This window comes from Narcine bancroftii, chromosome 12, assembly GCF_036971445.1.
Source record: "Narcine bancroftii isolate sNarBan1 chromosome 12, sNarBan1.hap1, whole genome shotgun sequence".
In the NCBI taxonomy this organism is placed as follows: Eukaryota; Metazoa; Chordata; class Chondrichthyes; order Torpediniformes; family Narcinidae; genus Narcine; species Narcine bancroftii.
The window spans coordinates 3,774,707-3,802,580 of record NC_091480.1 but is presented as its reverse complement, the minus strand read 5'-3'; the positions used below and the strand labels follow the sequence as shown (position 1 = coordinate 3,802,580).

Below are 27,874 nucleotides of genomic sequence, written 5' to 3'. Positions count from 1 at the left end.
GGAGCTGGGGGGAAGCAGGCTCTTTTAAGAGTTAACGATTTCTATCCCATATCCCTAAGAGCATAACTGTTGCTGCTTGTTGCATTGGCTCTTTCTCTCAGTCTTCAGGGCAACAGGATCGGTGAGTCGGGAGCAAAAGTGATCGCTGCTGAAATCAGAAGCAAGTCTCCTCATTGTGTTGTTGAAATATGAGTGACCGGGGAGGAGGTGGCAGCAGGAACCAGCTCTTCCCTGTGCTCACTCCGTCTCCTCCTTTGCCAGCTCCCAGACGTCTGTGACACAAGATGGAGGTGGAGACCCCTGCCATCTCTGGTGGCTGGTGCAGGGAGGCTGGGACTGTCCCACCACCTCCAGGGTCCATCCTGTCATTTGCCTGATGATCATGGGGCAGATTCTCATCTCCTTCCAGGAACCTTAGCTCCAGTTACTGAAGGAGGGATGCAATCACGGTGGGAATATGTGCAGAGACTTGCATGGACTCTTGTTCCATTTGTAGATGCTTATTTATATTTTTTTAGTTAAAGCAACAATTAAAAATAAGATTCAAACTCAGTAATTGGGAAACAGTTGCCCAATGGAGTATTTGTCCAGCTTCCTTTGAAGCAAGCTATCATTAACCATCTGTGAATTCATCCCAGCTCTTGTACTTTACCTTCCCTGAACAGGACGGACCTTGAACACAACAAAACTCTTACAACTTGTTTGGATTTATTTCCCACTTGACACAAGACGGTCATTTACGTCAAGTTGCACATTAGTGAGAGCAGCCTGTAAGATATTAAATTGAAATCCAAATGAGCTTTGTATATGAAGATGGAAGTGAAAGAACCTTGTTGAGCGATGAGAAGGAGTGGGGTTCAAGGTGCACAGCTGCTGCTGACAGGCCCTCCCACACACCTGGAGGAGCTCAGCAGGGACGCCCTGGAGAGCAGAAGTTGCATGTGCTGCATTGATGAAGGAAGAGGTCACCCTGGCCAGGCCCTCTCGTGATCTGGTCAGTGAAAAATTACAGAACAATCTCATCTGGGAAAGAAAAACAAAGTTTAAGAAGGAAGTTTCTAAACTGTCACTCCTGTTCTTGGAACAGCAGCAGTTTATCGGGGTGCAGGCTGGAGTTGTGGCAATGCCCTTACTGTTCTGGAACAGTCTCCGTGGTCTCGGAGTACAATCTGATGAATACTCTGAGGAGTGAGGGTGTCAAACAGATAGCTGAGCAAGAGTTCCACCTGGTGAAGACAAAATTCAGAAACTAGTGACCATTCACCTACTCTGCCTGAGATAAAAGTGATCTGTGGTTATTGGGGAGGGGAGCCACAGGTCAATATGGTCACCTTGCAAGGAAGAGAAACTTGAATTTGTTTTAAACTCAGATTGGAAAAAGGCAAAGGAAGTTAACTTGATTCATAGTCTTTCTGAAGGAGCTGCACACCAGGAATGGAGCAAATCTATCATTCCCTATGGGGGTGTGCCTAGGTGGGTGAGTGAGTGTTGGAGGTTGGTGAGTGCAGGGGCGTGGATGTAAATGGGTGTGTGGGTGAGTGTTTCAGTGGGTATATGTGTATCAATGAGGCTGTGGGGGGGTGTGAGGAAATGAGTGTGTGCGGGAGATGGATGGATGAGGGAGTGTGTGATGGGATGAGTGTGCATGTATGCATATGAGTGGGGGTGCGTGGTGTGAGTAGGTTTGTGAGAGTGCATGGGCCTGTGTGAATGTGTGTTACCATGCACTTGCCTGTGACTCTGTTTTCGGATCGATGACATTTCGCAGGCAGTCCTGGAGGTTCAGTTTTTCCCAGATGAGGCTGAAACACAAGCAGCTGATCAGTGAATGCTGTACTGAGATCAGGTTACTGTCAATACAATGCTGGATACCTCTGCTCTGGGGATCCTGAGCATGCAAGGAGGAAGGATGCGATGCCTTGGTTAATGAAAAGATATCTCATCAATTGCACTTCTGCCTTGTTTGGGGCAGTGATTCTGTAAGGCAATTACATGATGATTTCAGAACTATGAGCCCCATTACTCCAGGCAGGCAGAGATCTACAAGAAAGGGCTGTAATGCAGGTCAAAAGAACCAAAGTCTTGTTGATCCAAACCAAGGCTTTTATTAACTAAAAGACTGGAGCATATCACAAGGAGGTCGACCAGTCCAGAATGACCTGGTCTGGCTCGGAGCAATCCTTCAAGCCCTGCCAGTAGGTGTGGCTACACTCTCAGCCAATCACAGTCATCCAACACTACCACCTGTACATATACACATCGGTGATAGAATCTGTACTATCACAAGGGCAGAAATATCCCTGCCTGGTGCAGCAATGACTTATCACTGAACATCAGCAAGTACCTGCACCTCAACAACTGATATTTCAGGTCGATTACCATATATACTGTTGTATAGGATGACCGGGTCCTACACAAAGGTCTGAAAATCTTCTCATTGGCTCCGGAGCACTCTCATGCATGTACCATGAGTTATTTGCGCTCCCCCAAGGGTTCATCCACCCTTCCAACTGCCGTCGGCTCTATAGGCTTTAGACAACTTGTTACAAGAGCCGATATTGGTTTACTTTAAACGATCCAAATAAAATTTAAACCTTTAAATGATCTTGAGTTATTAAAATGTTGTGAATCCACTGGTCAGTGGTAAGTGCCAGATTTTTTGTGGGGGGGTGGTTGTCTTATTCAAAGGGTATCACTCATACCAACATTTTAGGTGGAAATTCTGGGTCTTCCTGTACAAAGTCGTCCTACATAACAGCATAGACGGTACTTCAATTAATACTGCTGGCGTCAAGCACAGCCTCTCCCCATCGCTCCATCCATTTGGCAAGAAAAGGTCAAATTCATTAGGGCATGTCACAGGAACAAATGAGATGAGACCCACCTGTTTAGCAGCGAACCAAAGCAGCAGATCCCATGATCTCTATCCAGAGCCAGCATCAGGCACGGACCACTCCTGAGCAGTGCACGCTGGAAAAAGTCACAGCTGGAGATGTATGGAGTTAAATACACAGCTGCCCTTCAACATAATTCTACCCAATAGTCCTGTGGCTCAAAACAGGAAAAAGCAGAACAAGGAAGGTTTATAGAAGTGATTTTCAAACTTTTTCTTTCCACTCAACACCTTAAGCACAGATGCTGTTCGACTTACAATGGGATGATGTACTGACAAACCCATCGTAAGTCACAAAAAAATACAGGTATACCTGTATAACACCCTTCATTCCCCACACTGATCCTGCTGCTCTGCTCTCTCCCGACAGTGCTGTATCAGTCTCCACATTAATCCATTAATCCCGCTGCCCCACTCTCTCCCAACAGCACTGTATCAGTCCCTGAAAGCTTTCCAACTGAACTAAAAGAAGTAATTGACCAAGAGGTTATAAAGAATTCACCTTAGAGGAATTATCAACGTATATTGGAAAATTCTACGATGGTATTACATAAAAATAATGACAGTCATGCCGTTGTTCCATTTAAACTTCAAAAAATTAAGTCAAGGAGCATGTGATCCCTTACTCATCACAGAGCGCCGATAGCATAGGGATTATGTGAGAAAAAGGTTGAGAACCACTGGTTTACAACAATTAAAACTTTACAGGGAACTACCCAACCCACACAAGGTGTATCTTTTAAACTTTTTAATTTAGACAGCACGGTTACAGGCTATTTCACCCACAAGTTAATGCCAACCAATCACATCCAATTAACCTACAACCCCCAGTATGTTTTGAAAAACCAGAACCCCTGGGATAAACCCACACAGACACGAAACGAAGAAACAATCCTGACAGTGCAGGATTCGAACCCCAGTCCTGATTGCTGGTGCAATGACAGAAGTATACTAAACCACTATGCTGTGCCACTTGTAATCTGTTCCAGTTACTAGCGGAACTTCCTGGCCAAGGTCAGATTTCTCCACTTGATTATTGAATTTGAGGGCAGTCTGGCCCCTGGCCCTGAGTCTGTTTGTCAACATGTCCCTCCTGAGCACATGCCAACCCAGCTCAAGCCACCAACTAACCAGTATGACTGGTGCCTCTCCCACCCGAGACCTGGCTGTCATCCTGGAGAGATCACTTTCACTCCAAACCTCAATCTTGTACCATTGGAGTTAAACACTAAAGTCTGCAGGCACCATGGTTGAAGTCAAAAATGCTGGAGCACCTCAGCAGGTCAAACGGTGTCCTTAATAGTGAACGATAGATACATAACCAATGTTTCAGGCTTCAGTCCTTCAGCAAGGCAAAAGCAAAATGTAAGCAGGCACCCAAACCGGCCTCAAGCCAGAAATATTGGTTAAGTATCTTTATAAAGTACACGGTTTGATCTGCTAAGTTTCTTGTAGCATGGGACCTGCTGCTTTCACTATCTAGTGCACATCTTGAGGGGCTTAGAATTTCCAACACGAATGGCTGCCTACCTACACACAGACCCCATTCACCGCCTTCAGTTTCCTCAACACTTGCAAAGGACCCTTGGTTCAGAACGTGAAATGCCCCTGGAGGGTTGGAAAAGAGGCTTTACCGTAGCTGGGATGTTGCCCGTACTGATGATCTCTGCCACGCGTTGATCCTGCAACTGGTCCAGCAGCTCAATGTAGGGTAGGTGGTGCGTCCTGAAGAGGGGAGCGGTCAGCAGCAGGCACATGGTCTGATGCAGCACTTTGGGTACCAGCAGGTCTGTTAGACAGGAATAGACAGGCCGAGGCATTAAACCAGACACAGTGGAATTAACACTCCAACTTCCAACACTGGAGACCTGGGGTTGTGGCCCGACAACAATCCTGAGAGATTCACTGATAATCCTCGGGAACGAGCCTTTCGTCAGCAGAAAGCAGGTTAGGGCATCAACTGACCAGGGACTGTGCAACTTACCGGCTGGGATTGTGACTGCAGTTTTGGTTGGTATTGTTACTGGGGTCAGGGGGACAGGAAATGTTTCTGTGAGTGGGGGGGGACAGGAATTGTTACTGGGGTGGGGGGACGGGGATGAGAATTGTTACTGGGGTATATTGATTTGTCTACATTTGCCGGATGGGAGCAGCATTAGTCATCTGCACACAGACAATGTGCATCCATTCCAAGGCTAATGAAGCAACAATGTTTGTGTTATATTCAAGTGGAAGTCGATAATTTCTACTCATTCAGGTGCAGAGATGTTGTAAAACCTACCTTCCTTCATACTGAGTGTGCTGGGATACATATGAGTGAAGGCCACAGTCCTGAGCAGATGGCGTCTGTGTGGGAACTCTGGGCTGGTGTTCCTGTCTTTTACATTACTGTGAATCTGGAAAGCAAAATTAGAGCGAGAATCATGCGTAAATGACAGTGAATTTGTAGGAACTGCTCCTCCAGTTCCCTCGAATGCAATCATCCCTACGTCGATGGATCCTCTTCCTCTCCTTGCATTTTTTAAATGGACTTGTTGGACCAAGGGTTCATTTAATTTCTTGAATAAGCAATCCCATGGTTTGGTGACAAATTTTGTTTGATCGTCCTGTGAGGAGTGTTTTGACCTGAAAATTAAGCTGTCTTTGTGTTGGTGCTTTTCCCAGCAGAGGAGGACCCACATTGATCATACCTGACCTTGCTGTTTCCTCTTCATTTATCTGTCTCATGACAAGCTGGATCAGAAAAGGCAGAGGACAGAAGGCTTTTTAATTCATCAAATCTGTGCCAGAGCACTCCCTGCTCTAATCACTGTGCAGAATAACCAGGAGGGCTGTCCTATCCCCATTTTGGATGACCACACCTGGAGTCTGACTGAGATACATGGTGAGCATCAGCCTCTCTTCCTGATCGGCTTGGGGAAGCTACTTTTATGGAGTCTGATTAGAAGCTAAGCTGGTGGTCTTCAGGTACCCGCAGGCTTAACTTCACCCAAGCAGTACATTAGCTCCAAACCTAGTAAAAGGGGTCAAATGAATTTGGAGCAGAAAGAGGGTTGACCTTTCTACAAGGTTATGGCTCAACACATTCCCTCTTTAACCAATGGGAACCTTTCACCCCTCACTTATCAGGAGTCCAACATTCTCCACATTCAAAATATATAGATTCTTATTTGCACTGCCCAAAGAACCATGACCTCAGTTGAAAAAAAAAATCATTGTTTCCATCTTAAAGGGTATCCACATTCAATGAGATTCCCTACCCCTCTGCCTTCCCATCTCACCTTCAACTTTAGATGTGGGTGTGAGTATGGTCTGGGCCCCAGGTGGACCCACACAGCTGAGGTCAGGTGCAGAAGCCAGAACAGGTAATGCCAACCTACAAATACCTACCCTTACCCCTGGAAAAGTAAGCCCACATTATGTCCCATTCTTTTTTGTCTGAAATAGCACACAGTTATGCAGAGATTTCACATGTCAAGAAGGAAAAGGAGGTACATGCAAGATTCAGGAAGCTCCAATCAAACAGGGCCTGGAGAAATATAACGATCGCAGGGAAGAGTACAAGCAGTGCACTAGGAAAGCCAGGGTTGGGGGAGAGGGGCATGAGATGTTCTTGAAGAACAAGGTTAAAGAAAAGTCCAAAGACCATTTATACGCACCCAAACAGGAGCATGTCCAAGGAGAGAATAAGACCTCTTGGGAACAAAGGAGGGAATTGATGTTTGGAGTCAGAGAGAGTGGGTTTTGAATGAGCACTTTGCATCAAAGTTACCAAGGAGATGGACATGGACAGTGATAGCATAATGTGTAGGGCATCTTGAGATTTAAAAAAGGTGTTGGACCTTTTGAGGGGCATTAAGGTGGATGTCTCCTGGGCCTGATGACCCAAGTTACTGAAAGAGGCAAGAGATTATTGCAGCCTTGACCACATGTAATAGGTGCAGAATTAGGCCATTCAGCCCATTGAGTCTGCACTGCCATTCAAATCATGGCTGATATATTTACTTCTCTCCACCCAATTTTTCTGCTTTCTCCCTATAATCTTTGATGGCCTTACTATTCAGAAATCCATCAACCTCCCCTTTAAATCTACCCAATGATGTGGCCGCCACATCTATGGCAACAAACTCCACAAATTGACCACCCTCTGGATGAAGACATTTCTCTTTATCTCTGTTCTAAAGAGATGTCCTTTAATTGACAAAGTCCTTTCCATTTTAAGTAGTTCCAGAAGCGGTCCAGGAGAGTGGCAAAAAGGGAAAGAGGAAATCCAGGAAATTAGAGGCCAGTAGACCTCACATCAGTGGTGGGGAAAGGATACTTCAGGATAGGATTTATGCCCATTTTGAAAATCATGGTCACATTAGGAAATGTCAACATGGTCATGTCTTATCAATTTGAGATTTTTTGAGGAGGTTGATGAGCAAGGACAGTGGATGTTGTCTACGTGGACTTTAGTTAGATGTTGGACATGGTCCCTCATGGTGGACTGATCCAGAAGATGGAGTTGCATGGGTTCCATGGTGAGTTGAGTTGATAGTTTGGATACAAAATTGGCTGCTTCACAGAAGACACAGGATAGTGGTGGAAGGGTGTTCATGTTGGAGACCCATGAACAGTGGTGCTCCACAGGGACCTGACCTGGGACCCCTGTTGTTTGTGATTATACAAAAATGACAGATGGAAAGGAGGGTGGGTGGGTTAGTAAGTTTGCAGATGATACAAAGATTGGTGGAGTTGTGGACAAGGTAGAGGGTTATCAAAGAATGCCACAGAACATAGATCAGTTATTGATATGGGCAGAGAAATGACAGATGGAGTTTAATCCAGACAAGTGGGAGGTGTTGTACTTTGGGACTTAGCTTTAAGCTAACAGAGAATGACAGGTCCCTGGAATACACTGTCGAGGTAGGTGTTGGAAGCAGGTACAATGCAATGTTTAAAATGCATTAAGACATAAATGAACAGGCAGGGAATGGAGACCATTTGGAGGCAGATGCGCATTACAATTAGCACAGACAAGGTGGGCCGAAGGGCCTGTTCTTGTGCTGCACTGCTCTAAGTTGTATTGAAAATGGTCAAAGGCAGAGTGGAATGGTCCCTGCTGCAGTTTCCCTCCATGTCGCCTCACACCCTCCTGATTTGAAAGCATATTGTTGGCCCTTCATCTTTGCTGGGTCTACATGCTGGAACCTACTTCTCAACAGCACTGTGGAAATATCTTCTTTTGAAATACCATACACTTCAAGGCAGCAGCTCTGTTAGGGAAGGACAATAAATCTGGCCTTGTCAGTGACTCAGCACAAAAGTAGGTGAAAAATAGGTAACAAGCTAAAATTAGTGAAAACCATTCATAAATAAATGTACAAAATGAACCACAACATTAGTAGTTGCTGGAGCTGAAGGTTGTTGACGGTTACAAAAGGATACAGACATGATGCAGAGTTGGGCAGAAAAGGAGCAGACGGAGTTCAATCCAGATAAGTGTGAGATGATTAATAGTCAATTACTTAAGAGTGTGGATGAACAGAGGGACCTTGGGTACAAATTCATCCATCCCTCAATGACGCCATACAGGTTGATAGGATAGTTAAGAAGGCCTTAATGGATGCTGGGGTTCATTAAGAGGGAGATTGAGTTCAGGAGCAGAGAGGTCATGTTGCAACTCTACAAATCTCTTTTTTTTTTTTTAATTTTTTATTTTTCACACCATAAATCACAATAGCCATGATATACACTTTTTCTTTTCCACACATTTACAGTGAGCAACTCTATAAATCTCTGATGAGACCACACTTAGAGAATTGTGTTCAGTTTTGGGCACCTCATTACAGGAAGGATGTGGAAGCTGTGGAGAGGGTGCAGAGGAGATTTACCAGGATGTTGCCTGGATTGGGAAACAAATCTTATGAGGCAAGGTTAGCAGAATTGGGGCTTTTGAGTGTAGAAGGATAAGACGAGACTTAATAGAGGTCTACAAGATTATGAGAGGCATAGATAGGGTGGATGGCCAACACCTGTTTCCCAGGGCAGGATCAGCAAATACCAGAGGACATATGCACAAAGTTAAGGGAGCGAAGTTTAAGGTAAGACATCAGGGGTAATTTTTTTTTAAGTTAGTTGTGGATGCCTGGAAGGCCTTGCCGGGGATGGTGGTGGAGGCTGAAACATTGGGGGCATTTAAAAGACTCTTGGACAAACACATGGATGGAAGAAAAATAAAGGGTTACGGGATAGGGAGGGTTTAGTACTTTTTTTTGGGAAGGAATATATAGGTCAGCACAACATAGAGGGCTGAAGGGTCTGTACTGTTCTATATTGTTCTTTGTTCTACAACTTAGAATATTTATCCCATGAAACATCCTGGTGATGTGAAATACACTAAAATTGAAGCAGTGTCCAGGTGGAGGCCACAACCCTGAGTTTACACTCACCATTAGGGCTCTGTTAAAACTTTATCAGAATCTTACCAAACAAAACAGCCATGATAGCAGTGCATTGTATTGATTGGGGGTGATTGATGCACTGTCCAGTGAGAATGCTGCCTGCTGTCTGCCTGACACCAGTTGGTCACAGCTGGAGAGATGGGCCTTAAATAAAAGAATTTCACACCTTTCCTTCTTGGGCAGAGTCCAGATGTTAGGCAAATAAGAGGTTTCCTGAAACAAAAGGAGAATGAGGTTATTGTTACCCACTTCACCACTGTCATATTCATGTTTTCAGTATGAATTCTTCCAATTTATAAAATGCTGCTTAATGAGAAAACCAATTCTGCTTCAAATCTCACACAATATCTGCATACCTTCCCAAGCCTCTACTTCCTGAGGAGACAGAGAAGATTTGGTATGTTGCTTCTACAGATGGACTGTGGAAAGTATCCTGGCTGGTAGCATGACACCCTAGCTTGGCAATTTGAGTGCCCAGAAACACAGAAGGCTGCAGAAGTTAGCAAACAGCCAGGTCCATGACAGCTCTGACCTCCGATCCATTGCAGTCATTTACACAAGGTGCTGCCTCAAGAAGGCAGCCACTATCATAAAGGACTCCCATCACCCTGGTCACAACCTCTTCTCACTGCTCCCTGAGGGTAGAGGGTTCCGAAGCCTTAAGACCAGCACCTTGAGGTTTAAGAACCTTTACTTTCCAACACCTATCAGGCTGTTTAAACCTCCCCTTGATACACCAAGTCCATACTCTCATCAGTGTCCTGAAATTTGTTGTTATGCAATCACATCACAGGGCAAACATTGATATAAACCACCTTACAACATAGGTAAAAATAGTGCACAAAAAGTGAGGCAGCCTCTGTGGTTCATGGATCATTCAGGAATCTGATGGCAGCGGGGAAGAAGCTGTCCTTGTGCCACTGAGTGCTCATTTTTAGGCTCCTGTACCTTTTTCCCAATGGTAGCAGAGTGAAAAGGGTATAGCCTGGGTGGTGAGGATCCTGGAGGATAGAGGCTGCTTTAAGACCCCACCACTTGTAGATGTCCTTGATGGAGTGATGTCTGGTGCCTGTGATGTCACTGGCTGAGTTAACAAACCTATGAAGTTTATTCTTGACCTGAACGTTGGTATCTCTGGACCAGACACTGATGCAAGCAGCCAGAATGCTCTCCATGGTATAGCTGTCGAAGTTTTTGAGTCTTCAGTGACAGAGTGAATTTCTTTAAACACCTCACAAAGTAGAGCTGCTGGTGTGACTTCTTTGTGATTGCATCAAATGTGGAGACTCCAGGACAGATCCTCAGAGATGTTGACATCCAGAAATTTGTTCTTGACCCTCTCCACTACTGAGCCCTCAATGGGGACTGGGTCGTGTTCTCCTGACTTCCTCCTGAAGTCCACAATCATCTCTTTGGTTTTGCTAACATTGAGCGCAAGGTTGTTGGGGTGACACCACTCAATGAGTTGATCTGTCTCCCTCCTGTATGCTTCCTTGCTGCAGTTTGTGATTCTGCCAATAATCATTGCGTCACTGGCAAATTTGTAGATAGCTTTGGAATTGTGCCAGGCTACACAGTCAGAGATATATAATGAGTCGAGCAGTGGGCTAAGCACACATCCTTGGGGTGCACCTGTGTTGATAGTCAGTGAAGAGGAGACATTGACTTCTGATGAGGAAATCAAGGATCCAGTTACAGAGGCCCAGGGTTTGTAGCTTCTTGACCAGCACTGAGGGAATAATGGTGTTAAAGGCCGAGCTGTAGTCGATGAAGAGCAGCCGTATGTATGAATTGCTGTTTTCAAGGTGATCCAGAGATGAGTGGAGAGCCAGTGATATTGCATCTGCTGTGGAGCATTTGTGATGAAAGGTAAATTGCAGTGGGTCCACAACTCTGCTTAGATGTATGATCATTTTGGCCAAAACCAACCTCTCAAAGCATTTCATCACAGATGTTAGTGCTACTGGGTGATAGTTGAAGCAGGTGGGAATCTCTGACTGCTGCAATGAAGGGTTGAAAATATCTGTGAATACTCCAGCTAGTTGGATATGTGCTTAGCCCACTGCTCGACTCATTATATATCTATGACTGTGTAGCCTGGCACAATTCCAAAGCTATCTACAAATTTGCTAATGACGCAATGGTTATTGGCAGGTCCACCATCAGGGCCTGATGCCTTGAGAGGGTTCGCCCTCATGAATGATGTTCTGACATCAGCTTCAGAGACAGATATCACAGGGTCCAGTCGGCACTGTTTGGTTTTTCTTCTCAAAGCATATCTATCTTATGTATTTGTTATGCCTTTTAATTTAATTCAATTTGTTTACTATTATGGTTTTTCTTGACAAGTACAAGTTTGGCTGCAGCAAATAAGATTTTGGCTCACATGTACATTGTACAATGTGTATGACAATAAACCAGTTTCCACGTTCTCTTGTTCCATTGATATCTTACACAGTATCTGCATCTTCAGGCTCTCCTCCTCCTTCATACCTCAATGTATCTGCATCTCCCTGTTCTTCTCCTCCATGTCTCACCCAGTATCTCTACTCCCAGAGCACCAGGAATGGAAGAGAGAGGGCATTCCATAGTTGTCTCACTTCCCTTTCAAAAAATATGCACTTTCTAACTCTGTGGATATACATCATGCTCAGTAACGAGCAAAAGAGAAGGAATAGGAATGATAGAATGCTCTGGAGTTCACTACACTCCAGTAGAAATAATGACCATAACAGTGCTGGGTGGACTCTGTACTCTCTGTGGTGCCTGCACTAACCATGTTGAAGAGTGGGGTTCCTTTGGCACTGGGTTGCTTTCCTGTCACAGATCTCAGTGGCTTCAGGCTCTCCAACTGTCTGTGTAGCTGCTGACGGCTCTGCCTCTCCTTTCTACAGCTCTCTCTTGACTGTAGGTCAGTTGCTCTAAGATATTGACTGAAACATGAATTATTGATTTAAAATTAAGTCAAAAAACCTTACAAAACACATTATATATTCATTGAGATGCAGACATACACAAAAGAACGAGATGTTACAACAAACAAAATTTGAGTTGGTGACTATCCTTTTACAAAGTCCATGTTCTGGTGGAGAAAAGGTCTTCCCCTATTCTGTGGTAACAAGGCCACACCAGGATGCCAGCCTGTAATCATTTGCCTAAATTTTCTTGGTAGAGCACCAAAACATGAACTAGAATCTACTCTTTTATCTCGATGTATTTGGATAAAGACGCAGTCAGGCTTTGAGGAGATAACTACAATCCATTGGCTTACACATGTGTGACCTGCAGACTTGGGGGTCCCTGAAAGCCACTGAATTAAGCACCAATGAGAGTCATTACTTTGAGTGGTGAGTGAGAATAAGGGACAAGAACAAGAACAAACTTTCTCTTTGTCGGTTACAGAATTAAAGTATTAACCATAACAACTTGCAACAATATTTGTTCCTTTATGGCACCTTTAATATTGAATAACATACCACTAAAGGTGAAATAAGTTGGAGAGATGACTACACATCTTCTTAAAGATCTATCTAGAATGAGGCAGTGGTGGAATTGCAACACACAGTGATAGATGAAGTTGTCACAAAGGTGACTCTTCAATCCAGCACTCCCAGTGATAGAGAACTCAAGGTAAACCTGCCCGTACATTTCACTCTTCTTGAACCACGAATAACTGGTATTAAGGAACAAGGTGAAACATTAGATAACAAAAGATAGATTTATCCATTCTTCTGAATCAGATTGGGGACAACACTCAACTATCACGTGAGATCATCATTGCCATATATCAAGTGCTCCAACTGCATTACGTCTCCAGAAGACAAGGCTTCCTCAAAGTGTTTAGAAATTAGAGAGCATAGACCAACTTCACACAAATCTCTCTGTTGCAGGAACCAATATAGAAAACCTGATACAGTAAAACCCCCCGGTATCTGGCACCTAGGGATGCAAGATTGGAGAATTAACCTCTAAGGGTGGGGGGGGGGGGGGGGCGCCAATTTTAAATGTTTGTATTTTTTACCTATTTATTTTCTGTGATTTTTTGTTGGTTGCTTGAATTCTAGATAATGTGGATTTCACTAGACTTGGCATTGACTGAATACTTGTTGATATATGCATACAGCACATCATCAAGGACCTCTGTCCAGTACCTTTCATTTTGCAGATTTACATCGTTCTCTTTTCCATTTCTGCAGCTTGTCTGTGAAGCATTTCTTCCCTTCTTCCGGTTCCAAAGATCAGTGAAAACAGTTTTTGGCTCAGAGGTCTTTATCACTGGCAAGATTCTTCCCATCTCCAGTGAATATGATCCAGTTTCAGGACTAGGAACATAAAAAAAGACAGAACAAAAATCATTAAGGATATTATTATTTAGCCAAAAGGTGCAATGTGATAATCAATAGACCCCCCCCCCCCCCCCCCCCACGTCACTGATCCAAATGATTTGCAGGGCTTGCCTGATTATCATCAATACTTAGACAAAGCTTATGCTTCCAGCCAACTCTGGTCATGTTTAAATAGAACATAGAATAATGCAGCACAGGACAGGCCCTTCAGCCCTCAATGTAGTGCTGACCCATATATCCCTTCCTCAAAAAAAGTATTAAACCCTCCCTATCCTATAACCCTCGATTTTTCTTTCATCCATGTGTCTGAGTCTTTTAAATTCCCCCAATGTTTCAGCCTCCCCCACCATCCCCAGCAAGGCCTTCCAGGCACCCACAACTCTCTGTGGAAAAAAAAACTTACCCCTGATATCTCGCCTAAACTTCCTTCCCTTAACATTGTACACGTGTTCTCTGTTGTTTGCTGATCCTGCCCTGGGAAACAGGCACTGACCGCCCACCCTATCTATGCCTCTCAGAATCTTGTAGATCTCTATCAAGTCTCCTCTCATCCTTCTACGCTCCAAAAAGAAAAGTCCCAGCTTTGCTAACCTTGCCTCATAAGACTTGTTTCCCAATCCAGGCAACATCCTGGTGAATCTCCTCTGCACCCTCTCCACAGGTGGTGGAGTTGATGGATAAATGACAGATACTTCGGGATACAGTAAACCCCCCCCCCCCAAGTATCAGGCACCCTTGGGGATTGATAGATGCCAGATAGTTGCATGAGACTACGTGGTGTGTAGACTGGTGAACTGATCGCTAGGGGCGCCAATTTTAAATTTTTGTATTTTTTACCTATTTATTTTCCATGATCTTTTTGCCAGTTGCTTGAAATCTGGATAACAGGGAACTTACTGTATCATGAAAATTCGGTACTGCAGCATATAACATTTCTTTAGTTATTCAGTTTAAATCACTGAATGAGGTTTACACACCAGGAAGCAAAGATAATTGATTCCTTTTCAATATTCAGAGCAGAGTCAAATGTATTGTTATTAATTCCCATTCTCTGAAGTTAAAATTCAAAACATCCTGTCCAAAAATATATCTTTTGATGAATGAATGGAATTAGTTTTTTACCTGATAATTTTTTTAAGATCATTGGTTCTGCCTTCATCATTCCTGATCCATGGCTCCTTGGACTCGTGTTCTCTGATACACATTAATGCTTGGCTATTTAATGTGACTGCTTCTTCTAAATGTTTAGTGCACAACAAGGTGAGCTGTTCCATAAGATTCTTCTCATTATTTACATGGGAATGTCCTGCACAGCAAAGAAAGAATATTCACGGTGTAAGCGCAGGTTTCACTTTGTGTACTTCCTCCCACATCAAAGCAGTTATTTCATGACTGGGTAAAGTGGAACCATACATCTGAGCTATGGTTCTTAAGAGTTGTGCTCTGGAGCTAGCTATACTTTGAACCAAACAATTACAATATATCTCCCAAAGTGAAAAATCTCCCTGCTACATCCCATCAGAAGAAGTACGACAGCTCCAATCTGACTAACTAGCACCCAATTCATCTATTTTAATCACAGGAAGGAGTTGTCAACAATGCCATTAAACAACATTCACTCTCCAATAACCAGTTTATTTTCATCCATAATTTGGGTAGCACAGTTAACATAGCAGTTAGTGCAACATTATTACAGCATCAGCGATCCACATTTGAATCCAGCGCTGTCTGTAAGGAGTTTGTACATTCTCCCCACGTCTGCATGTGTTTTTCCTGGGTGCTCCAGTTTCCTCCCACCTTCCAAAACAAGTGAGGTTGTAGGCTAATACGGGTGTAAATGGGAAACAGGGTGTAAATGGTTGGAGTTGGCTTCTACTATGCTGTGAATAAAAAACATCTCACACAGAATTGATCCAAACGTGGACTAAAGAGCTGAACTCAACCGTACATGGAACACAACAGAGAGGACTTGCCTCGGACCACCACCCCCTAAAATGATAAAATGAGAAGACAAAATGACCTGACCCAGTGTGTAAAAGTAAATGACACAATTTTCTTGTTTATTTTCATTGTGTGATGACATTGTTTAATGGGTTTAATGTATTGTATATGTTGAACTTTGAGTGGGTGGGGAGGGGGGGTGAAGGAGGGAGGGAAGGGAGGGGGGAAAAGGGGAGAAAATGACACTGTGTATATTTAAGGGGGAAATGTTTGTATGTATTTTGATTGATATGGTTCATAGTGTGAAAAATACATTTTTTTTTTTTAAAAAGAGCTGAACTCCAGGTGTGAAATTGATCTTGGCATCAAGCAAATCTTTGACCAAGTGTGGTATTAAGGAGCCCTGATAAAATGGAGGTTAATGCCCACCAAGAGGAGAGAGGTTGGTTATGGTTGTTAATCATCCATATCACCATTGCATCAATAACCTTCCTTCCACCTTAACAACAGATGAGGTGTGGAGATGTTTGCTGATAATTGCAGAGTGTTCATTTCTATTCACAACTCTTCAGCAAGTGAGGCAGTCCATACCTTCATACAGCAAACCCTACACAGTATTCAAGCATTGGCTGATAAGCAGTAAGTAATATTTGCACCATTGACATGCCAGGAGCCAACAGTAACCGGACCTTACTATAATGAACTAGGAAAGTCTGCAAGCACTGTGACTGCAAAATTCACCTAACTACAGAGTCCATAAAGCTTTTATTAATTGTAAAACAGACTTTATTCATAATGTACATGTATAAAATGCAAAACATTTCAAGTTTACATTTCATCACATCACGTAATTAGTTCTTTACTGTGAACACACCAGTCAATATTTGCACAAAATCTTCCAGCAATAGTTCATGGGGTTTTCACTCAAGCTGCAACATGGAGTAGCAACAGGTCCCCAAGTGCAGCCCCTTCCCATTGAACTTTCAGCTGCTGTACAAGGTTAGCCTTGTTGTCAAGCATGGGTCTAGAGGTTAATCTAGAAAATTTTTTGTTATTAGGGCTTACATCATACTCACGGTGAAGCCATCAGAGAAAAAACAAATGATCTTTGCAAATCTTTCACTTTGGTCGCTAGGTACTCAAGATGAGATAATAAATTGGATTAGACATTGACTCTGCAAGAGAAGGCAGACTGTGGTAGTACATGATTACTTATCTAACTGGAAGCCTGTGGCTAGTGGTGTGCCTCAGGGATTAAGGTTGGGTCCATTATTTGTCATCTATATCAATGGTCTAGAAGATAATGTGGTAAATTGGATCAGTAAGTTTAGAGGTGTAGTGGACAGTGAGAAAGCTTTCAAAGCTTGCAGAGGGGTCTGGATCAGCTGGAAAAATGGCAGATGGAATTTTATGCAGTCAAGCGTGAGGTTTTGGAAGGACAAACCAAGGCAGGAGATATGGTAAATGATAGGGCAATGAGGAGTGTGGTAGAAGAGAGGAAACCAGGAAGACAAATACATAATTCCCTGACCGTGGTGTCACAGGTAGATAGGGTTGTAACGCGAAATTTTAACATGTTGGCCTTCATAACTCAAAGTAAGTTGGGATGATATGGTGAAGTTGTACAAGATATTGGTGTGATCGCTGCTGTGAGAAAAATTCTGACGCAAAGTTCACAGACTGTACAACAGGCTTTCATTAGCTTAAACGTACACACCAGGTCTCGGTACACTGCCGGCTCCACGTGTCTGACTGTCCCCAAAGGGGCCGGCTCAAGTCTTTACAGCTGGCAGGTGGAGCCAGCCTCTCAGGTTGCCCCCTGCAGGTACAGTGATTGCCCCCTTGCAGTAGGCTGATAGGAGTCCAGCCAGTGCAGTGGTTGTATCACCACAATTGGGGAGGCGTAACAGCCTTTATTAGGGTTTTCCAAGGGGAGCAGACACTACTCCAGTCAGCACAGAGGCGGGCCAGCCATACACACATACAGAGGTGGTACCACCACACTTAGGCACTGCAGGGAGAACTATAAAGTATACAATAAATTTTACATTCAGGACATGAACATTTTTGGCATAGCTACTGCCATTCTCATTGATATTTAACTGCCTTTTGAACTGCTGCAGTTCATGTAATGAAGGCACTCATTCAATGGTGGCGGGTAAGGAGTTTGAGGATTTATACTCAGCAGAAGCTTTTGAGTTTGGTAAGTGTTTTTGGTGCATTCTGTGAATTAATACATTGAATGGCGAAAACTACCTAAAACTCACTTTCCCTGCTGAGGACCTGGGAGATCTTTTTCCATCCTCCAAAATGTCAGTATACCAATAGTTAGAGAAGGGACAGCAAATAAATTTAACCAAGTCACTGGAAGTGTTTACCTGAACCAGACCAAGAAGTGTTGACAAGATCCTCCGCATCAGGGCCATGATTTTTCAAATTACTATTGTGAACTTTCACGTGCTGCAAGCTGCGAAGAATTTCATCCAAGTCTGCTTCCTCTATGCTCTAGCAAGAGTGAATTCAGATCAGCTTTTTTAAAAATAATTATTTTTAACACTATAAATCATATCATCCAAAATATGTACAAACGTTTCTCATTAAATATACACAGTGGTTTTTTTCTCCCCATTTCCCCCCCCTTCCCTCCCTCCCCTCTACCCACCCCCCTCCAAAACCCATAAATATTCAACATATACATACGTATACAGAGCCGTTGTCGTATACAGAGCCGTTGTCATACCCACACTCCTGTTCGGCTCCGAATCATGGGTCCTCTACCGGCACCACCTACGGCTCCTAGAACGCTTCCACCAGCGTTGTCTCCGCTCCATCCTCAACATCCATTGGAGCGCTCACACCCCTAACGTCGAGGTACTCGAGATGGCAGAGGTCGACAGCATCGAGTCCACGCTGCTGAAGATCCAGCTGCGCTGGATGGGTCACGTCTCCAGAATGGAGGATCATCGCCTTCCCAAGATCGTATTATATGGCGAGCTCTCCACTGGCCACCGTGACAGAGGTGCACCAAAGAAAAGGTACAAGGACTGCCTAAAGAAATCTCTTGGTGCCTGCCACATTGACCACCGCCAGTGGGCTGATAACGCCTCAAACTGTGCATCTTGGCGCCTCACAGTTTGGCGGGCAGCAGCCTCCTTTGAAGAAGACCGCAGAGCCCACCTCACTGACAAAAGGCAAAGGAGGAAAAACCCAACACCCAACCCCAACCAACCAATTTTCCCTTGCAACCGCTGCAATCGTGTCTGCCTGTCCCGCATCGGACTGGTCAGCCACAAACGAGCCTGCAGCTGACGTGGACTTTTTACCCCCTCCATAAATCTTCGTCCGCGAAGCCAAGCCAAAGAAAGATACATACAATAAAACCATAAAACAATATCTTCACACAAAGGAAAATAAACAAGAAAAATGCAACATCTATTTATTACACACTGAATCTAGTCGTTTTATCATTTTCATTCTCATTTTAGGGGATGGAGGTCATAGGAAAGTTCTCTCTGATATGATCCATGTACGGTTCCCAAATTTGTTCAAACATTGTGACTTTATTTTTTAAATTACATGTTATTTTTTCCAATGGAACACATTTATTCATTTACATGGACCATTGCTGTATACTCATGCTCTCTTTCATTTTCCAAGTTGACATTATACATTTTTTTGCTATCACTAAGGCTATCATAATGAATTTTTTTTGCACTTTATCCAATTTGAGGCCTTCCCCGTCTTTGGTATTACTGTAATTATTGCTGTCTTACATGAATCTGGCAAGTTTTATGTTTCTTCTATCTGGTTCATTACTTCCAGGAGAGGAGGAATTAATTCCTCCTCTTCTTGCAATTTCGGCAGTTCAATTTTAGCTAAAAATTCCTCTATTTTATCATCTTTCCCCTCGTTCTCAGTTTGATACAATTGTTCATAAAATTCCTTAAAATTTTCATTAATCTCTGTTGGGTTATATGTAATTTGTTTGTCCTTTTCCCTTGATGCCAGTATCGTTCTTTTAGCTTGTTCTGTTTTAAGTTGCCAGGCTAATATTTCATGTGTTTTTTCTCCCAGTTCGTAATACTTTTGCTTTGTTTTCATTTTGTTCTTCTCCACCTTGTATGCTTGTAATGTTTCGTATTTAATTTTTTTCTCTGCCAATTCTCGTCAATTTTCGTTATATCGTCCCTTTTTACGAATTCCTTTTCTGTACTTACTTTCAACTGCTCTATTTCCTGATTGTAATCCTTTTTCATCTTAGACACATAACTTATTATCTACCCTCTAATGAATGCCTTCATTGCGTCCCATAATAGAATTCAGATCAGCTTGTCTGCTCACTAAGAATGGGGTTGTAGTCAACAGCGAAAAATGTTTCAAAGCTTGCAGCGAGATTTGGACCAGTTGGAAAAATGGGCTTCAAAATGGCAGATAAAATTTAATGCAGAGAAGTGTGAGGTGTTACACTTTGGGAGGACCAACCACAGTAAGGCTAACACAGTTAATAGTGTGGCAGAACAGTCTGATCTGGAAATACAGATACATAATTCTTTGAAAATGGCATCTCGGGTAGATATAACCTTCATAAATCAAGGTATTGTGTATAGAAGTTGGGATGTCATTTTGAAATTATATAAGTCATTGATGCAGCTAAATTTAGAGTATTGAATACAGTTTTGGTCACCTACCTACAGAAAACACGTCAATAAGATTGAAAAAGTGCAGAGAAAATTTACAAGGACATTGCCAGGATTTGAGGAGCTGAGATGTAGGAAAAGGTTGAATAGATTAGGACTTCATTCCCTGGAGTTGGAGAATGAGGGGAAATTTGATAGAGGGGTGTAGACAGAATAAATGTAAGCAGGCTTCTTCCATTTAACTTAGATGAAACAAGTCGAGAGAACGTTGTGGATGAAATGTTTCATGGAAATATTAGGGGGACCTTCTTTATCCAGAGGAAGGTGAGAGTGTGGAATGAGCTGACAGTGGAATTAGTGGATGTAGGTTCAATTTCAAATTTAAGAAAATTCTGTATAGGTACATGGATGAGAGGGGTATACAACATTATGATCTGGGTGCAGGTTGAAGGAACCAGGCAAAATATTTCAGCATAAACTAGATGGGCCAAAAGGCCTGTTTTTGTGATTTGTGTTCTAGGGTTCTATCAAGCTAAATTCTTGCTTAGAAATGAAAGTATCAAATACACTGTACTTGTTAGCTGAAAACTTCAGTCAACTGGTCTGAATCCCAATATATAAATGGTTGGCTCAGTCAGTCTACCTCTTGTAGAACATCAAAACATCTTTACCAGAAGAGGAGAGCATATCAACTCACCTCTAAAGAAAGTACAGGTGGATTGTGAGTCTGCCATCCAGCACACATTAGCTCCCTTCTTCTTTGCTTTTCCTTTGATACTTGCTTGTGATTTTTACTGGAGTTGATAAGGACTATTTCAGGAGATGCTGTCTTGTCCAGGATTGCCTGTGAGGTGTCTTCTGACATAATCTTCACAAAGTCCTTTGAAGTTGTCAATTTTGGAAATCCAGCAGTCGGGATACACCAATAATCCAAGTTTCCATCTACAGTGGTTCGACACTCGAGGCTTTTTTGTTCCTTGTTGCTAATAACCTTTTGCTTTCTGGATGAATATGGGTCTCCGCCACCATTGTTGTTTAAATTTGCAAGGGGTGCCTTTTCATCAGGCTTGGATTCTGCTTCCAGGTGCAGTAAGTTTTTATCTGTGATAAAATCCACTGATGACGTTGAATCTGTGGGACCGCCACCATTGAAAGGACCAGGTTCACCCTTCATATATTTCTCAATGCCAGTAGAATTTTCCAAGTGCCAAAGAGCCTCACCCCAAAAATCCTCATGATCATTCCTCTCTATGTTCTCTGTTGCCCAAGCTTCAGGTGGGCACCTTGCAGATTCCAGCATTTCCTGTGGGTATTCAAAAACCACTGAGATCAGAATGTACATGAAACTTTAGAAAATTAGGAATGCTAAGCAGAGAAAATTATTTTTAAAACCATTCATGGGATTGGAAGTGGCCAGAGCAACAAAATTCAAGCTGGATTTCTATGCAATAAACTCAAGCAAACTTGAACAAACAAACAATGATATTTCTATCCTGTTTCAATTCAAATGTTGCTCTTTTATTCAGAAGAATCTGCAAACTAACCTGCCTTCCACCAAATGGAATAGAACATCCAGTGATAATCCACAATCTGGTTGCTTAAAAATCTCATTAGAATAACTTCATTAGTCTGGAAAATCTGATGGTCCAATACCACAAAAACCCTGAAGTGACCTGTTCAGGAGGGACGGATTGGCTCAAATTGGAGGAGAAACCAATATCCTGGAAAATTTGTTAGTTCTACTGAGGAAGTTTTAAAATAGATTAGGAGGGGTCTGAGGCCCAGAGAAGAGATGAAGCAGATGAGAAGTTGGGGTCTAATACTGTTCTCAAAGGGAACAAGTATAATAAACAAGTTAAGCAGGAGTGTGGGAAAAAAGCAAAAAACTGTAGTTTAAACTGCATTTACTTCAGTTATTGCATCGATCAAGTGAATGCTCACAGGCTTTTTCCTGGGCTAGATTATTCTAGAACTAGATGACATAGGTGAGGGGAAAGATTTAAGAGGGACCTGAAGGATAACTTTTTCACCCAGAGGGTAGTCCGTATCTGGAACGAGCCGCCAGAGGGAAGTGTAAAAGTGGACACAATTACAACATTCAAAAACATGTGGTCAGATTTATGAACAGGAAGAGCAAAGGTTATGGACAAAATGCAGGGAAATGACACCAACCATTTGCCCATTGACATGAACAAATTGAGCCAAAGGCCTTGTCGTATCCTGTATGACTCCACCAGATTTTTCCTGTACTTGATTTATAAATTCAGCTTATCCAGATTTAGGGCTTCCAATGAAATAAAATTCACACCATTGACATTGTACTTGTCTCTAGAAGGGGTGAAGTTGATTTAGTGGAAAATCCCAAAGGAAAAGATGAAGAATCAGTTGGTCCTGTACTGTAATAAATAGGGTCCAGGCAGCTCTATATTTTAGGGCCAACTTTATTGCCAAAGAGGAACATCCAACAACACACCCATCCCAGCCAATGCACAGGCATCACCTCTGTCAACTTCAGATCAGTGTAGCACTAATGGGCGAGAGAGAGAGCTTGTCTGTCACAGAATGTTCCCAAAATGAAAATAACTCATGAGCTCTTGTTTGCAATGAAAATTCTCAACATGACTTTAGTGTAGAACAAAACACATCAGACATGGAGAGAGAGTGTTTCTACAGATGTCAAGGCAATTGGATTTGCATTAATGGTTGGAAGTTTACCTCCAGAACTGGGTCGTCAAGGGAGAAGTCTCTCAGATCCTCTGGCAGGCATGAAATTAGACTGGAAGTGTCTCGCTGAAAAATAGCTACTTCACCATCTTCTGAACCTGACTGCAAAAAAGAAAAAAGCTCAGAACAGAACATGAAATCTCCAAACTGAACAAGCCAACTATGCTTCTTAGATATGTCAAATTAATTTAACGTTGAGAACTGAACTAAGAGATTGAGGTCGAAGAAGTCAGCACAGGAAGAAGTTAAAATAAAGAGTATCGTGATGGTCAGAGCCGCAGTGGGAATTGCTGTGGGAAATAGCCTGCCAATCCTCCCTCTCATACAAGAAATCCAACTTATTCAAGTAGGTGCTTCATGATGAAGCTAGAGAGGGTGCAGAAAAGATTCACAAAGATGGAATTGGGAGTGGAGGGCTTGAGTTATATTGAGAGACTTTTCCCTGGAGCTGAGAGAAACCTTACAAAGGTTTATAAAATCATCATGGGTATAGATAATATGGATGGTTGCAGTCTTTTTCCCAGGGTGGGTGAATCTAAATCTGGAGGGCATAGACTTCAAGTGAGAGGGGAAAAATTTAAAGGGGACTTTTAAGGCAGCTCTTACACATCGAAATGGTGAGCATTCAGAATTAACTGCACAAGTTGCGATAGAGGTGGGTATAATTATAATGTTTAAAAGAATTTAAACAGGGACAGTACTTGGATAGAGAGGTTTGAAGGGAGGCAATGGGACTACTCTGGAAAGCACCTTGTTCAGTGTGGATGAGATGAGGCAAAGGGCCAGCATCTGGGCTCTCTGATTCAATAGAACCATTCCCTGTGCTTTCCTGCATCTGTATTTATAAAGCTAATTTCCCAGTTGTTTTCATGAGCCAATTATGGAAGAGGAGATCTCATGATCTAGATTAAGGTTAGGGTATCTGCTTTACTCTGCATAACATCACTGCAGGTAGGGAGGGAAGTTCACTGTACATACCACTGATGCGACCTGTCAATCCTGGGCTCATTCTGCCTGCTGTGAGATAGCCTGACATTGGTCTTGGGAGATTAGAGCAAAATGTGCAACAGTGCTTTGGCAACTTGGACTGAAATTGATGTGGTCAAGCTCCCCGCTTCCCCCCCCCCCCACCCCCCACCCCCCCGCCACCCCAGGCCAGACTGAACTCTGTACTCTTCAATACACTAATAGCAGCTGGCTCAGAAACAGTGCAAAAGGTACAGAGGGAATACATTCTTAAAATGCAATCAGCAACATAGCATATAAATTGGGGACAATACAAAACTTTGTTTTTATCAACTTACACAGGCAGGTGACTGGAACTCATTGTAGCAGTGATCATCATTTGGCCTCATTGCTTGTAAGTGGTACCCTGGGATGTGGGACTGGTGTGATTTGCCAAGTTTTTGGCCGGAGGGTATATCGTGGAGAGAATGTCTTCCTTCTGAGGTTGACATATCAAGGATTATTATTCTTTCTCCTCTTCCCCGAGTATTTCCCCAGGCATTCCCTGTACCTTTTCTTCCTCTCCTACCCTGTAATTGTACTTTTCATTTATTGCCTGGAGTTCTATCACTGCATTAGAGGAAGGGTACGGAGGCTTTGGAAAGGGTGCAGAAGAGGTTCACCAGAAGGTGACCTGGATGAGAGAATTAGCTGCAAGATAAGGTTGGCAAACTTGACAGGATGACCCTCTGGATTTGTTAATAGATATTGTAGAAAGGCAAACATTTTCCAAGGTAGAAGGCGGGGCATCAAGGGGAAAAGTCTAATGGAGATTTAAGAGGAAAGTTTTCTACACAGTGGTAGAAGCCTGGCACAGGTATGGGCTGTGGGGCCTGTTCCTGTACTGTAATGTTCTATGCAAGATGACCAAAGTGATACCATTTTATTAAAACTACAGTTCTCTGACTGTTGAGTGGAAATATTCATTATCTTTTGGTTTTTGGGCATGAACTGAAATTTCCCTTTCCCTGGCGAACTGCCATTCTCACAGCCAGACTACATCAGGAGTCATCTCGCCACCAGTTCAGCTCACTAAGTTGATTTCTTAGTAGCAACATATTTGACTTTCGATTCTTAAAACTTACTGATGTTAAGTCTGAATCCAGAGAGGGAAGTTCATCTTTAACATCCTCAAATATCATATCCCAGAATGATTTGAGATCATCGTGGGCAGTTCTTAAACTGTCATTCAATCTCTGAAATTCATAGCTGCTTTCGCCAACACCAGCTGTCTTCGGATTATCATATGAAGTCATACTTATTCAGGGCCCCGTTTCTTTGAGTAGCATATACCTGGAAGCAAAAGCAAGTTCATACTTTGTTGATTACAGGATGCATTCATTGGTTGAAACTGCATGAATCCTCAATTAAAAAGGAAATGAAACACAAAGTCTGCAGATACTGTGGTCAAAGTAAAAACACTGCTGCAGAAACTCAGCAGGTCAAACAGTGACCTTTATATAACAAAGATAAAGATACGTAACCAATGTTTTGTTCTTGACCCTCTCATCAAGGTATGGACAAAATACGGGCAGGCATCTGAACAAAATGGTGGAGGAAGAGGAGGAGCAGGGGGGTAAAAGGTAGATAAGGGAGAGAAGGCACAGCAGCAAACAAGAGGAGGAGGGGATGGAGGGAAGGGGTGGAGTGCTCAAAGAGAGAAGACAGGGTGGAGATTCTGTGAATGGAGAGGGAAGGCTGTTAATGGAGAAAATCCACCCATTGTGCTCCCTCTTTACTTAAGCCTGAAACATAGTATAGACCTTAAGTATGCTGTTTGACCTGATGAATTTGTACAGCATTGTGTTTTTCTACAATTAAAAGAGAAGGCCTTCCCACATTGCTCTTTTTATCTGGACCTGGTTTAATTGGAAGAAACTAAATAAGTAAGGATAGAGTTCAGTGGGTGCAGCAATTGACCCTGCAGCATCACTGCTCCACAGATCCTCAGCCATCTATAAGAAGTTGTATATTCTTCGTGACCACAAGATTCTGTTGAATCCTCCCACATACCAAAGACGAGCTGAGTGGTCCTGTAAATTGTCCTTGATGTAGGTAGGTTGCAGGGGAATTTCAAGTGAGGCAGGAGAGCATAGGATGAAGATGGAGAGATAAAGAGTGGGAGTGGAGTAGGTAGGTTCTGGATAGCTGGCCTGGATGTAGTGATTTAAGGTCTTATTCCATGGTCCATGACTATGACTCCATAATTTTTAATATTTTTTCATTATAAGTTTTTAAAATTTAGACAAATAGCACAGTAACAGGCCTTTTTGGCCCACGAGCCTATGCCACCCAATTACATCCAATTAACCAACACACCTGGTACATTTTGAACGGTGGGAGGAAACCAGAGCCCCCAGGGAAAACCCACGCAGATACAGGAAGAACGTGCAAAGTCCTTACAGACAGTACAAAATTCAAACCTGGGTCACTAGCGCCGTAACAGAGTTGTGCTAACCCCTACGCCAACTGTGCCACCATAGATATCAACATGCATCAATACAGGGGCTTCTGATGGAAGCATAGGAAGCCAGACTAGAGATTTGTTCTTCCGGGGGGGGAGGAGATCTGGTCTCCCCGGGGGTGGGCAAAGAGATCTGGTCTCCCTGGGATGAGGGGGGGGAAGAGATCTGGTCTCCCCGGGATGAGGGGGGGGGAGAAGAGATCTGGTCTCCCCGGATGAGGGGGGGGGAGAAGAGATCTGGTCTCCCCGGGATGAGGGGGGGGGAGAAGAGATCTGGTCTCCCCGGGATGAGGGGGGGGGAGAAGAGATCTGGTCTCCCCGGGATGAGGGGGGGGGAAAGAGATATGGTATCCCTGGGATGGGGGGGGGGAAAGAGATCAGGTCTCCCCGGGATGAGGGGGAGGGAAAGAGGGGAGAGATCTGGTCTCCCCGGGATGAGGGGGGGGGAGAAGAGATCTGGTCTCCCCGGGATGAGGGGGGGGGAGAAGAGATCTGGTCTCCCCGGGATGAGGGGGGGGAGAAGAGATCTGGTCTCCCCGGGATGAGGGGGGGAGAAGAGATCTGGTCTCCCCGGGATGAGGGGGGGGAGAAGAGATCTGGTCTCCCCGGGATGAGGGGGGGGAAAGAGATCAGGTCTCCCCGGGATGAGTGGGGGGGGGGAAGAGATCTGGTCTCCCCGGGATGAGGGGGGGGAGAAGAGATCTGGTCTCCCCGGGATGAGGGGGGGGAAAGAGATCAGGTCTCCCCGGGATGAGGGGAGGGGAAAAGAGATCTGGTCTCCCCGGGATGAGGGGAGGGGAGAAGAGATCTGGTCTCCCCGGGATGAGGGGGGGGAAGAGATCAGGTCTCCCAGGGATGAGGGGGGGGAAAGAGGGGAGAGATCTGGTCTCCCCGGGATGAGGGGGGGGGAGAAGAGATCTGGTCTCCCCGGGATGAGGGGAGGGGAGAAGAGATCTGGTCTCCCCGGGATGAGGGGGGGGAAGAGATATGGTCTCCCCGGGATGAGGGGGGGGAAGAGATCAGGTCTCCCCGGGATGAGGGGGAGGGAAAGAGGGGAGAGATCTGGTCTCCCCGGGATGGGGGGGGGGGGAAGAGGGGAGAGATCTGGTCTCCCCGGGATGAGGGGGGGGGGGGGAAAGAGATCTGGTCTCACCCCCAGGATCGAGTCGCTAGTTCCAGGCAGGGCCTCCAACCGTCCCTCACCTCTGTCCAGCGCCAACGGGCGGCGGTGCCGGTTACCGTGGTAACGGGTCGCCAACGGCCGATCACGTGACGCTGCGTCCCGAGGATCACTTGAGATGAGCCCCCATTCCCAAGTCCTCGGGACCTTCCGCTCTAGCGCCCTCGTCCGCCACTCAGCCAGCACGACAACCAGCTTTTGGTGAATGTCATGGTTGGTGTCTCATCGCAGAATAGTC

General features: G+C 44.0%; 2 protein-coding genes across 15 annotated transcripts in view; one reads left to right on the top strand and one right to left on the bottom strand.

Moving 5' to 3' along the window:
- The window catches only part of nlrc3 (NLR family, CARD domain containing 3), a 71,673-nt gene extending 69,072 nt beyond the window's left edge, over positions 1 to 2,601 (top strand). For all 7 annotated transcript variants that reach the window (XM_069905306.1, XM_069905300.1, XM_069905303.1 and 4 more), the window contains one exon: positions 102 to 2,601. In XM_069905306.1, the coding sequence (XP_069761407.1) occupies positions 102 to 192 (91 nt within the window). In that variant the 3' untranslated portion in view covers positions 193 to 2,601. The remainder of the gene's footprint in view (positions 1 to 101) is intronic.
- On the bottom strand, positions 690 to 27,874 carry LOC138746813 (dynein axonemal assembly factor 8-like). 8 transcript variants are annotated; one of them, XM_069905312.1, is made up of 14 exons: positions 27,610 to 27,874; positions 25,078 to 25,285; positions 22,979 to 23,089; positions 20,961 to 21,566; positions 18,005 to 18,131; positions 14,808 to 14,991; positions 13,491 to 13,661; positions 12,116 to 12,272; positions 9,364 to 9,552; positions 5,175 to 5,289; positions 4,528 to 4,682; positions 2,885 to 2,970; positions 1,733 to 1,802; positions 690 to 768 (listed from the first exon to the last, which is right to left on the bottom strand). In XM_069905312.1, the coding sequence occupies exons 2-14, from the start codon at positions 25,246 to 25,248 to the stop codon at positions 709 to 711; spliced, it is 2,202 nt and encodes a 733-aa protein (XP_069761413.1). In that variant the 5' UTR covers positions 25,249 to 25,285; positions 27,610 to 27,874; the 3' UTR covers positions 690 to 708. The 8 variants fall into 8 exon arrangements, with proteins under 8 accessions (XP_069761413.1, XP_069761411.1, XP_069761409.1 ...); XM_069905310.1 differs by having other exon boundaries at positions 690 to 1,226; positions 27,660 to 27,874; XM_069905308.1 differs by having other exon boundaries at positions 690 to 1,226; positions 27,610 to 27,873.

Bases quoted from the DNA above. Each gene is read 5' to 3' on its own strand.
- LOC138746813 (XM_069905310.1), bottom strand. From the start codon at position 25,248: ATGACTTCATATGATAATCCGAAGACAGCTGGTGTTGGCGAAAGCAGC. The intron at 4,683-5,174 runs GTAGGTTTTACA...CCTGTCTAACAG, and splicing joins CACACTCAGTATGAAGGAAG to ACCTGCTGGTACCCAAAGTG. The intron at 1,227-1,732 runs GCAAGTGCATGG...TGTCTTCACCAG, and splicing joins ATCCGAAAACAGAGTCACAG to GTGGAACTCTTGCTCAGCTA.